The sequence below is a fragment of the Pseudophryne corroboree genome, chromosome 4, assembly GCF_028390025.1.
Source record: "Pseudophryne corroboree isolate aPseCor3 chromosome 4, aPseCor3.hap2, whole genome shotgun sequence".
Taxonomy (NCBI): Eukaryota; Metazoa; Chordata; class Amphibia; order Anura; family Myobatrachidae; genus Pseudophryne; species Pseudophryne corroboree.
Window position 1 is genome coordinate 94866636 of NC_086447.1, and position 13445 is coordinate 94880080.

Here is a 13445-nt window from a genome sequence, read left to right on the forward strand (position 1 = left end):
GCGAGGCCAAAAAGGCCCCAACAGAGGAATTTCAACTAGGTCGATTTCTGCATTTCCTGCAAGCAGGAGTGAATATGGGCTTAAAACTGGGCTCCATTAAGGTACAGATCTCGGCTCTGTCGATTTTCTTTCAAAAAGAACTAGCTTCAGTACCTGAAGTTCAGACATTTGTGAAAGGAGTGCTGCATATTCAGCCCCCATTTGTGCCTCCTGTGGCACCTTGGGATCTCAACGTGATGTTGAGTTTCTTAAAATCACATTGGTTTGAGCCACTAAAAACCGTGGATCTGAAATATCTCACGTGGAAAGTGGTCATGTTATTGGCCTTGGCTTCAGCCAGGCGAGTGTCAGAGTTGGCGGCTTTATCATGTAAAAGCCCTTATCTGATTTTCCATATGGATAGGGCAGAATTGAGGACTCGTCCCCAGTTTCTCCCTAAGGTGGTGTCAGCGTTTCACCTGAACCAGCCTATTGTGGTGCCTGCGGCTACTAAGGATTTGGAGGACTCCAAGTTGCTAGACGTTGTCAGGGCCCTGAAAATATATGTTTCCAGGACGGCTGGAGTCAGAAAATCTGACTCGCTGTTTATCCTGTATGCACCCAATAAGCTGGGTGCTCCTGCTTCTAAGCAGACTATTGCTCGTTGGATTTGTAGTACAATTCAGCTTGCACATACTGTGGCAGGCCTGCCACAGCCAAAATCTGTCAATGCCCATTCCACAAGGAAGGTGGGCTCATCTTGGGCGGCTGCCCGAGGGGTCTCGGCTTTACAACTTTGCCGAGCAGCTACTTGGTCAGGGGCAAACACGTTTGCAAAATTCTACAAATTTGATACCCTGGCTGAGGTGGACCTGGAGTTCTCTCATTCGGTGCTGCAGAGTCATCCGCACTCTCCCGCCCGTTTGGGAGCTTTGGTATAATCCCCATGGTCCTTACGGAGTTCCCAGCATCCACTAGGACGTTAGAGAAAATAAGAATTTACTCACCGGTAATTCTGTTTCTCGTAGTCCGTAGTGGATGCTGGGCGCCCATCCCAAGTGCGGTTTATCTGCAATACTTGTACATAGTTATTGTTAACTAAATCGGGTTATTGTTGAGCCATCTGTTGAGAGGCTCTATTGTTTCATACTGTTAACTGTGTTTCATATCACGAGTTGTACGGTGTGATTGGTGTGGCTGGTATGAGTCTTACCCGGGATTCAAAATCCTTCCTTATTGTGTACGCTCGTCCGGGCACAGTACCTAACTGAGGCTTGGAGGAGGGTCATAGTGGGAGGAGCCAGTGCACACCAGGTAGTCTAAGATCTTTCTAGAGTGCCCAGCCTCCTTCGGAGCCCGCTATTCCCCATGGTCCTTACGGAGTTCCCAGCATCCACTACGGACTACGAGAAACAGAATTACCGGTGAGTAAATTCTTATTTTTACTTACCGTTAAATCTATTTCTCGTAGTCCGTAGTGGATGCTGGGCGCCCGTCCCAAGTGCGGACTTCTTCTGCAATACTTGTATATAGTTATTGCTTCAATAAGGGTTAAGTTATGGTTGCATCAGGGTTTGACCTGATGCTCTGTTATTTGTCATACTGTTAACTGGTTGTTATCACATGTTATACGGTGTGATTGGTGTGGCTGGTATGAATCTTGCCCTGGATTACCAAAATCCTTTCCTTGTACTGTCAGCTCTTCTGGGCACAGTTTCTCTAACTGAGGTCTGGAGGAGGGGCATAGAGGGAGGAGCCAGTGCACACCAGAACCTAAATTCTTTCTTAAAGTGCCCATGTCTCCTGCGGAGCCCGTCTATCCCCATGGTCCTTACGGAGTCCCCAGCATCCACGACGGACTACGAGAAATAGATTTACCGGTAAGTAAAATCTTATTTATTTTTTTGTAAAAATCAACTGATGGTTTATCGAACCAAGGATGATTGGGACATCATGGCCTTTACATTTCCCTGGCGGCTGCTCCTCTCTGCAGCCGCCGGATATTGATGGCGGCTTCATTTACATGTGGCTGCTCCACTCTGAAGCTGTGGGGTGGGGGGTGCTGCCATGTTGCCTGATCAGCAGTGATTGGCTGCACGACAGGCACTGGTGGATGTAACACGTATACAGTTGGATCGGGAGATCCCTCTAAAAATTGGTGGCTACTGGAAGATTATCTTTCGGCAGTCATCCAGTGCAAGTTTCTGATTGGTCACATTATTGGGGTCAATTCAATTCGGCAACTTATGAATAGCGCCGGGAATTAGCTCCCGACGCTATTCAATTCAGCTCCAGTTAAGTCGGCGATTTCCATTCTCGCCGACTAAACAGGTTGAATTGTCGGGAGAACGGGCATTCTCCGACTTAACTCCCCGGCGCGAGGCTGATTCCCGACAGAATCAGCCACGCGCCGGCCGCGAGGAAGCACTTTTGTCGGGTTTGTTCTCTCATCCCCGGGGATGAGAGAAGAATTCCCGACAATTGCGGGTAACTAGCAGCTGAATTGAATAGCGTCGGGAGCTAATTCCCGGCGCTATTTATAAGTTGCCGAATTGAATTGACCCCATTGTCATCAGGGAATGCACAGGCTAGAGTGATCACAAATGATGCACCTACACCAGCTAAGCGGTTAAGTGCAAAGCCTGTCATGTTTTGTACTTATTAGGGCCGCATTACATTTTGAGGTCATTCCTGCTGAGAAGCAAGATACTAATTTAACACGAAATGCAAAAAGAATCTAGGCGCAGACTATCGATGGGGACCTCCTATGTAGCAATTTCTACACTATTCTGACTACACTGCAGCCTCAAAAAGGAGATCACTGATTCTCCAAAAAAGTTTTCCCAAGCATACAAATAATTGAAGCGCTGCGTAGTCAGAATATCTATTTTTATGAATTTATTGTCACATACAAACAATTATACATACAACAAACAAATGTACACACGGCCGGTGCTAAAATTAATAAAAAGAACCAAGTAACCTCGGTCTCAATTCATAATATACAATCCTCAGTTTTTAGTATCCAATACCATACAATTATCTCAGTTCCAAACGATGTTCATAGAACAATCAATAGATGATTAATAAAACACAGATATATATATTAGCAATTGATTAGTATAAGTCCTTAATACTACAAATGAAATATTGATAAAATAGATCAGCCATTGATTAGTAAGAGTCTTTAGTGAATAGTTTAGTAATCAGCAACTATTTTCCATCAAAACACAGTCCACAGCTGTTAGTAGGGTTTTAACATGCAAAACTGGTTGATTTAATCACGGCTCCATCCACAGCTGTTAGTATAATTTTACATGCATAGCTAGATGTTTAGTTGTTAGGATAGCCAGTGGTGTCCAAAAAATTGCAATATATATTGTGATCACAATCAATATTTCTCCTATTTCCTGAAGTTGTTATGCATAAAAAGCACCCATAACTGAGCATACCGCCATTTAGCATCAGGAGAAATTCACTCTATTCCGGGCATTACCGCCTCTGTCGGCTTACTGTTTAGTTGTCTCCCCCGTACACCTGGTGCTGGTTAAGCTTCCTTCTCGGGGTTCCGCCGCACCAGAGGTCCGCTCGTTAATGTCCCGTTTGAGTGTATAGGTACCGGATCCGTGTAGCAGATAACTCAACGCGTTTCCCCGCCTTTGGAATCGGCGGAACCCCGAGAAGGAAGCTTAACCAGCACCAGCTGCAGGTGTACGGGGGAGACAACTAAACAGTAAGCCGACAGAGGCGGTAATGCCCGGAATAGAGTGAATTTCTCCTGATGCTAAATGGCGGTATGCTCAGTTATGGGTGCTTTTTATGCATAACAATTTCAGGAAATAGGAGAAATATTGATTGTGATCACAATATATATTGCAATTTTTTGGACACCACTGGCTATCCTAACAACTAAACATCTAGCTATGCATGTAAAATTATACTAACAGCTGTGGATGGAGCCGTGATTAAATCAACCAGTTTTGCATGTTAAAACCCTACTAACAGCTGTGGACTGTGTTTTGATGGAAAATAGTTGCTGATTACTAAACTATTCACTAAAGACTCTTACTAATCAATGGCTGATCTATTTTATCAATATTTCATTTGTAGTATTAAGGACTTATACTAATCAATTGCTAATATATATATCTGTGTTTTATTAATCATCTATTGATTGTTCTATGAACATCGTTTGGAACTGAGATAATTGTATGGTATTGGATACTAAAAACTGAGGATTGTATATTATGAATTGAGACCGAGGTTACTTGGTTCTTTTTATTAATTTTAGCACCTGCCGTGTGTACATTTGTTTGTTGTATGTATAATTGTTTGTATGTGACAATAAATTCATAAAAATAGATATTCTGACTACGCAGCGCTTCAATTATTTGTATGCTTACTAATTTAACACTGCCGTGCAGAGCTATAAAGACCTGTGTGCAGAATAACTCCTACCCATATGAATGCTAATAGAAACGTTATGTGAAAGTAATAGAATATTCCTACAAGTGACTATATATATTTTTTTCTTTTTATTGGTGTCTGCAGATGTTCTGTGCAAGAAAAGTATGGAGTTAGGAAAGGGCAAACTCCTGAGAAGTGGTCTCAATGCTTTGTACCAAGCCATCCACCCCGTGCACGGTTTAGCCTGGACAGACGGCAAGCAGGTCATCCTGACCGCCTTACACCTACAAAATGAAGACCCCAAGTTTGGCAACTCTGTGGTGATCGGGCAGTTTGAACATGTTCATGGACTCTACTGGGGCCCAGCACACTCCGGTGACATCCCAGCTCTGCTGGCTGTTCAGCACAAGAAACACGTTACCGTCTGGCAACTGTATTATAATAACACAGAAAAGAACAAGTTGGTTGTTTCCCAGACATGTGAAGTCGGGGATCCCCTCCCCGTGCTCCCACAGGGCTGTGTGTGGCACCCAAGAAAAGACATATTGGTCATTCTAACAAAACAGGATGTCTCGGTCTTGTATTCTGCCCGGACCGACAATGCCAGTGTTAAAGCAGACATTAAAAGCTCGGGTGTTGTGCACTGCGCGTGCTGGACTAAAGATGGAAGCCGTTTGGTGGTGGCCATCAGCAGTGCACTTCACTCCTACATATGGGACAGCAAGAACAAAGTGCTAAACGCTTGTACTTTTTGCCCTATATTTGATGTTGGTGGATACATTTGTGCTATCGAATCAACTGTTGATTCCCAAGTGGCCGTGGCCACGGAACTTCCTCTAGAACGGTTATGTGCGTTAAATGCCGGCATCGCATTCGATGTTCCAGCCGCTTCCGAAATCTCGTTCTCTGCCCAACCTGCCTTGCTGCTCATGGATGAAGAGTTCTCTCTAGACGTTGGGCGAAAGTCAACAGACTCTGGGACTTCTTTGTCCACAGATTCTCCCATTACGTCTCCGGGAACTTTGGATCTAACCCACATCTTGGTTAACCAAAAATCTGACCTTAGCCCACTACTTAACTTGAAGCGCAAGGACTATATAACCGGCAGTGGGCAGGACTCCTCTCACCTTATCCTTGTGAACTTTGAGAAAAAAGTGACCTCCACACGGAAAGTGAGCATCCCTGGGATCCTAGTCCCAGACATGTTGGCCTTTGACCAAGGGGCCCACATTGTGGCTGTTGCATCCAACACATGTAGCCATGTCCTTGTGTATTCATTAACTTCCACCAACATGCCCAATATACAGCAAATCCAACTGGAGAAGAACGAGCGGCCGAAAGGCTTGTACTTCCTGACGGAAAAAATGTTACTGGTGTTGGTGGGAAGACAGAAAACGTGTGATCCAGCGTTTCTTCCATCCTCCAGCTCGGATAAATATATCATCCGTTTGATGGTGAAAGAAGTCATGTTTGACGAAGACTCCTCCACTTCTTCCACCGATATTCCAAGTGCACATTCTAGCTATGACTCCTCCATGATCCCACATGGGAAGAAGAAATATGTGAATAGCTTCTTCAAAGATGAGCACCCTCCGTTTGACATATTGATCCCTGGGAGCACCGCCGGTCGCCATATGCTCAGCAAAAAGCAGCTCATTGAGGAGATCCGAAGCTACAACTGCGATCAAAGTCTAACATCTACCGCAAGTGACTTTGATGATAGAAGGAACTCAATGCCAGTGCACAAATTGGACACCGAGCCTAAGAACCGGGCTGTGTCCCTGGGCCTGGAGGCGCACCGCAAGCCAGCTAGTAGGCCAACGTCACCTAAACTTGAGTACCAGTCAAGCCACAAACCACCCAGTTTGACGAAGAACTGCACCCCGCTCCCTGGCCAAGACATTCAACACATGTCCCGGAACCTGGAGCGACTCTGCTGCAACATGGCGAATCTGCAGCAACGGCTTCTGGATCTAAATGACATGGCGCAAAACGGAAGAAAGTCTTATTTGTCATACCCCTCTGTGAAGGAGTCTCCGTATGTGACCATAATATGCCAGGTAATTATCTCCTAGGATTTGTACAGCAGATTGCTGGGAGTTGTCAGTGGTGTTTATCCACTGAAGGGATTACATTATAAAGGTGGAAAGTGAGGGGGGATAAGATAATAAAGCCAGGGGCTCTGAGAGGGGCCTGCGTTGTTTGCCACGGGGGTTATTCTGTAGCATTTAGTCCATATTACAGGTTGAGTATCCCATATCCAAATATTCCGAAATACGGAATATTCCGAAATACGGATTTTTTTGAGTGAGCGTGAGATAGTGAAACCTTTTGTTTTTTGATGGCTCAATGTACACAAACTTTGTTTAATACACAAAGTTATTAAAAATATTGTATTATAAGACCTTCAGGCTGTGTGTATAAGGTGTATATGAAACATAAATGAATTGTGTGAATGTAGATGCACAAAGTTACAAAAAATATTGGCTTAAATTACCTTCCGGCTGTGTGTATAAGGTGTATATGTAACAAAAATGCATTCTGTGCTTAGATTTAGGTCCCATCACCATGATATCTCATTATGGTATGCAATTATTCCAAAATACGGAAAAATCCGATATCCAAAATACCTCTGGTCCCAAGCATTTTGGATAAGGGATACTCAACCTGTACTAGAATAGTTTCGAATAAACTACATATTATTTTAGAGAGCTTTTTATATCTAAAACATATTTAGTTTTCCTTAGGGGGCTTCACTATATTCTAGAGCAGGACAGCTTGATCTAGTTAAATGCTCTATTTATGGAACTTATAGGTATAAAACCTGATGCCGTACTGCTCTCTGGTGTATGCATTGATTAGGATTTTCTGACACATTTATGTACTCCGGAAGACTGCTTTATAATCAATATTTATTCTGTTGTTCTTTTCTTGTCTCTTGCCTCTGACAAGGCAGCTGCCTTTTGTTTCCTTCATCGAGAAAAATAAAATGTATATTCTCAAGGGCTTGGCTGTCCAGCTGACAATCTAATTGCCGCTCTCTGCAATTTTTTTTGTACACATATGTACACACAAAAACCTCCGGGTGCGGCACTCCTGGACTTAACGGAAAATTCGGAGCCGTGATTTCTGTTAAGTCCAGGAGTGCCGCTTCCAGAGGTTTTTGTGAGTACATGCTAAGTGAGGGCACCCGGATGAGTATCTGTAGTAGATGGAGAGCCGGACCATACGGAATTATATATAGATAGATAGATAGAGATAGAGATATATATATTACACCTAATTCAGACCTGATTGCTGTTGTACGAATTTGCAAGGCACACGATGATCGATCGACTGCGCATGCATACGGATCATAGTGCGCATGCACGAGGGCAAACTGCAAAAAAATCCTGCATCTTTTTTGATCGCTAGGCATACGCAAGTTGATTGGCAGGAAGCAGGCGCTTGGGGGTGGTAACTGTCCATTTTCTGGGAGTGTCAGGAAAAACGCTGGCGTTCCCAAGCGTTGTCAGGGAGGGTGTGTGACGTCAGCTCCGCCCCTGATCAGCCTGTTTGTATCGCACTGTAGGAGTAAGTCCTGGGCTACACACAGACTGGAGAGACAGGAAAAACCATTAGATGGTGAGTTGCGAACGGATTTGCAGCTGACCGGCGTTAGCAGAGATTTTCGCACGGCGTATGCAGACTTGCACGGGGCGGGTATTCACTGTGTCTTGGCGGCGGCTATCTGATCGCAAACCTCTGCAAATTCTCAGAGGATTGATCAGGTCTGAATTAGGCCCTATAGATCCTGTAGGCTTTGGTGAGATTCTGGCGATTGCCAATTAATAGCATCGGGCAGACTCGCCAGAGTCCTGCTGATGCCTGCAAGTCGCAAGCTATTACATTTCCCCCCCAGCTGAGTTTTGTCCTGGAGTCTGAATTAAAGGTAAATATAGTGGGAGTTGAAGACTTAAAGTAGGGTCTGTTGTATATCTAGGGTGGGCCTATTGCTTAAGTAATCGCATATACCTTTATGTCTGTAAAAGGTTGCTAGGCACCCCGTAGGTGTGTAAAAAAATGTACCAACTGCCCCTATATGTCCATAAATATTTACTAAGCATCTCCTGTACAGAAGAAGTCTGCATTTGCCTAACGGATTTCCCAGTGAATTTCTGCATTTTGTTGTAAGTCTGGGTGAATAGCTCTGGGAGGAACGAGTACAGTTCAGAAGAGGAGCTCTGGGAGGTACGGGTACAGTTCAGGAGAGGAGCTCTGGGAGGTACGGTTCAGGAGAGGAGCTCTGTGAGGTACGGTTCAGGAGAGGAGCTCTGTGAGGTACGGTTCAGGAGAGGAGCTCTGTAAGGTACGGTTCAGGAGAGGAGCTCTGTGAGGTACTACGGTTCAGGAGAGCAGCTCTGGGAAGTACGGTTCAGGAGAGGAGCTCTGGGAGGTACGGTTCAGGAGAGGAGCTCTGGGAGGTACAGTTCAGGAGAGGAGCTCTGGGAGGTACAGTTCAGGAGAGGAGCTCTGGGAGGTACGGGTACGGTTCAGGAGAGGAGCTCTGGGAGGTACGGGTACGGTTCAGGAGAGGAGCTCTGGGAGATACGTACAGTTAGGAGAGGAGCTCTGGGAGGTACGGTTTAGGAGAGGAGCTCTGGGAGGTACGGTTCAGGAGAGGAGCTCTGTGAGGTACGGTTCAGGAGAGGAGCTCTGTGAGGTACGGTTCAGGAGAGGAGCTCTGGGAGATACGTACAGTTAGGAGAGGAGCTCTGGGAGGTACGGTTTAGGAGAGGAGCTCTGGGAGGTACGGTTCAGGAGAGGAGCTCTGTGAGGTACGGTTCAGGAGAGGAGCTCTGTGAGGTACGGTTCAGGAGAGGAGCTCTGGGAGGTACGGTTCAGGAGGGGAGCTCTGGGAGGTACGGTTCAGGAGGGGAGCTCTGGGAGGTACGGGTACAGTTCAGGAGAGGAGCTCTGGGAGGTACGGTTCAGGAGAGGAGCTCTGGGAGGTACGGTTCAGGAGAGGAGCTCTGGGAGGTACGGTTCAGGAGAGGAGCTCTGGGAGGTACGGTTCAGGAGAGGAGCTCTGGGAGGTACGGTTCAGGAGAGGAGCTCTGGGAGGTACGGTTCAGGAGAGGAGCTCTGGGAGGTACGGTTCAGGAGAGGAGCTCTGGGAGGTACGGTTCAGGAGAGGAGCTCTGGGAGGTACGGTTCAGGAGAGGAGCTCTGGGAGGTACGGTTCAGGAGAGGAGCTCTGGGAGGTACGGTTCAGGAGAGGAGCTCTGGGAGGTACGGTTCAGGAGAGGAGCTCTGGGAGGTACGGTTCAGGAGAGGAGCTCTGGGAGGTACGGTTCAGGAGAGGAGCTCTGGGAGGTACGGGTATGGTTCAGGAGAGGAGCTCTGGGAGGTACGGTTCAGGTGAGGAGCTCTGGGAGGTACGGTTCAGGTGAGGAGCTCTGGGAGGTACGGTTCAGGTGAGGAGCTCTGGGAGGTACAGGAGAGGAGCTCTAGGAGGTACGGGTACGGTTCAGCAGAGGCGCTCTGGGAGGTACGGGTACGGTTCAGGAGAGGCGCTCTGGGAGGTACGGTTCAGGAGAGGAGCTCTGGGAGGTACGGTTCAGGAGAGGAGGTCTGGGAAGTACGGTTCAAGAGAGGAGCTCTGGGAAGTTCGGTACGGTTTAGGAGAGGAGCTCTGGGAGGTACGGGTCAGGAGAGGAGCTCTGGGAGGTACGGTTCAGGATAGGAGCTCTGGGAGGTACGGTTCAGGAGAGGAGCTCTGGGAGGTGCGGTTCAGGAGAGGAGCTCTGGGAGGTACGGTTCAGGAGAGGAGCTCTGGGAGGTACGGTTCAGGAGAGGAGCTCTGGGAGGTACGGTTCAGGAGAGGAGCTCTGGGAGGTACGGTTCAGGAGTGGAGCTCTGGGAGGTACGGGTACGGTTCAGGAGTGGAGCTCTGGGAGGTATGGGTACGGTTCAGGAGAGGAGCTCTGGGTGGTACGGTTCAGGAGAGGAGCTCTGGGAGGTACGGTTCAGGAGAGGAGCTCTGGGAGGTACGGTTCAGGAGAGGAGCTCTGGGAGGTACGGTTCAGGAGAGGAGCTCTGGGAGGTACGGTTCAGGAGAGGAGCTCTGGGAGGTACGGTTCAGGAGAGGAGCTCTGGGAGGTACGGTTCAGGAGAGGAGCTCTGGGAGGTACGGGTCAGGAGAGCAGCTCTGGGAGGTACGGGTATGGTTCAGGAGAGGAGCTCTGGGAGGTACGGTTCAGGAGAGGAGCTCTGGGAAGTACGGTTCAGGAGAGGAGCTCTGGGAAGTACGGTTCAGGAGAGGAGCTCTGGGAAGTACGGTTCAGGAGAGGAGCTCTGGGAAGTACGGTTCAGGAGAGGAGCTCTGGGAAGTACGGTTCAGGAGAGGAGCTCTGGGAAGTGCGGTTCAGGAAAGGAGCTCTGAGAAGTACGGTTCAGGAAAGGAGCTCTGGGAGGTACAGTTCAGGACAGGAGCTCTGGGGGGGTAAGGTTCAGGAGAGGAGCTCTGGGAGGTACGGGTACAGTTAAGGAGAGGATCTCTGGGAGGTACGGGTACGGTTCAGGAGAGGAGCTCTGGGAGAGGTACGGTTCAGGAGAGGAGCTTCTGGGAGGTACGGGTACAGTTCAGGAGAGGAGCTCTGGAAGGTATGGTTCAGGCGTGGAGCTCTGGGAGGTACGGGTACGGTTCAGGAGAGGAGCTCTGGGAGGTACGGGTACGGTTCAGGAGTGGAGCTCCGGGAGGTACGGTTCAGGAGAGGAGCTCCGGGAGGTACGGTTCAGGAGAGGAGCTCCGGGAGGTACGGTTCAGGAGAGGAGCTCTGGGAGGTACGGTTCAGGAGAGTAGCTCTGGGAGGTACGGTTCAGGAGAGGAGCTCTGGGAGGTACGGTTCAGGAGAGGAGCTCTGGGAGGTACGGTTCAGGAGAGGAGCTCTGGGAGGTACGGTTCAGGAGAGGAGCTCTGGGAGGTACGGTTCAGGAGAGGAGCTCTGGGAGGTACGGTTCAGGAGAGGAGCTCTGGGAGGTACGGTTTAGGAGAGGAGCTCTGGGAGGTACGGGTATGGTTCAGGAGAGGAGCTCTGGGAGGTACGGTTCAGGAGAGAAGCTCTGGGAAGTACGGTTCAGGAGAGGTGCTCTGGGAGGTACAGTTCAGGAGAGGAGCTCTGGGAGGTACGGTTTAGGAGAGGTGCTCTGGGAGGTACGGTTCAGGAGAGGAGCTCTGGGAGGTACGGTTCAGGAGAGGAGCTCTGGGAGGTACGGTTTAGGAGAGGAGCTCTGGGAGGTACGGTTTAGGAGAGGAGCTCTGGGAGGTACGGTTTAGGAGAGGAGCTCTGGGAGGTACGGTTTAGGAGAGGAGCTCTGGGAGGTACGGTTTAGGAGAGGAGCTCTGGGAGGTACGGTTCAGGAGAGGAGCTCTGGGAGGTACGGTTCAGGAGAGGAGCTCTGGGAGGTACGGTTCAGGAGAGGAGCTCTGGGAGGTACGGTTCAGGAGAGGAGCTCTGGGAGGTACGGTTCAGGAGAGGAGCTCTGGGATGTACGGTTCTGGAGAGGAGCTCTGGGATGTACGGTTCAGGAGAGGCGCTCTGGGAGGTACGGTTCAGGAGAGGAGCTCTGGGAGGTACGGGTACGGTTCAGGAGAGGAGTTCTGGGAGCTACGGTTCAGGAGAGCAGCTCTGGGAAGTACGATTCAGGAGAGCAGCTCTGGGAAGTACGGTTCAGGAGAGGAGCTCTGGGAGGTACAGTTCAGGAGAGGAGCTCTGGGAGGTACAGTTCAGGAGAGGAGCTCTGGGAGGTACAGTTCAGGAGAGGAGCTCTGGGAGGTACTGGTACGGTTCAGGAGTGGAGCTCTGGGAGGTACGGGTACGGTTCAGGAGAGGAGCTCTGGGAGGTACGGGTACGGTTCAGGAGAGGAGCTCTGGGAGGTACGTACAGTTAGGAGAGGAGCTCTGGGAGGTACGGTTTAGGAGAGGAGCTCTGGGAGGTACGGTTTAGGAGAGGAGCTCTGGGAGGTACGGTTTAGGAGAGGAGCTCTGGGAGGTACGGTTCAGGAGAGGAGCTCTGTGAGGTACGGTTCAGGAGAGGAGCTCTGTGAGGTACGGTTCAGGAGAGGAGCTCTGTGAGGTACGGTTCAGGAGAGGAGCTCTGGGAGGTACGGTTCAGGAGGGGAGCTCTGGGAGGTACGGTTCAGGAGGGGAGCTCTGAGAGGTACGGGTACAGTTCAGGAGAGGAGCTCTGGGAGGTATGGTTCAGGAGAGGAGCTCTGGGAGGTACGGTTCAGGAGAGGAGCTCTGGGAGGTACTGTTCAGGAGAGGAGCTCTGGGAGGTAAGGTTCAGGAGAGGAGCTCTGGGAAGTACGGTTCAGGAGAGGAGCTCTGGGAGGTACGGTTCAGGAGGGGTGCTCTGGGAGGTACGGTTCAGGAGGGGAGCTCTGGGAAGTACGGGTACAGTTCAGGAGAGGAGCTCTGGGAGGTACGGTTCAGGAGAGGAGCTCTGTGAGGTACGGTTCAGGAGAGGAGCTCTGTGAGGTACGGTTCAGGAGAGGAGCTCTGTGAGGTACGGTTCAGGAGAGGAGCTCTGGGAGGTACGGTTCAGGAGAGGAGCTCTGGGAGGTACGGTTCAGGAGTGGAGCTCTGGGAGGTACGGGTACGGTTCAGGAGAGGAGCTCTGGGAGGTACGGGTACGGTTCAGGAGACGAGCTCTGGGAGGTACGGGTACGGTTCAGGAGAGGAGCTCTGGGTGGTATGGTTCAGGAGTGGAGCTCTGGGAGGTACGGGTACGGTTCAGGAGAGGAGCTCTGGGAGGTACAGGTACGGTTCAGGAGAGGAGCTCTGGGAGGTACGGGTACAGTTCAGGAGGGGAGCTCTGGGAGGTACGGTTCAGGAGAGGAGCTCTGGGAGGTACGGTTCAGGAGAGGAGCTCTGGGAGGTACTGTTCAGGAGAGGAGCACTGGGAGGTACGGTTCAGGAGAGGAGCTCTGGGAGGTACGGTTCAGGAGAGGAGCTCTGGGAGGTACGGTTCAGGAGAGGAGCTCTGGGAGGTACGGTTCAGGAGAGGAGCTCTGG

At 49.7% G+C, this 13445-nt stretch overlaps 1 protein-coding gene across 4 annotated transcripts in view; it reads left to right on the forward strand.

Annotated features, from left to right (window-relative positions):
• The window catches only part of WDCP (WD repeat and coiled coil containing), a 115567-nt gene that overhangs the window by 14072 nt on the left and 88050 nt on the right, over positions 1-13445 (forward strand). For all 4 annotated transcript variants that reach the window (XM_063915290.1, XM_063915287.1, XM_063915288.1 and 1 more), the window contains one exon: positions 4531-6446. In XM_063915290.1, coding sequence (XP_063771360.1) covers positions 4551-6446 — 1896 coding nt within the window. In that variant the 5' untranslated portion in view covers positions 4531-4550. The remainder of the gene's footprint in view (positions 1-4530; positions 6447-13445) is intronic.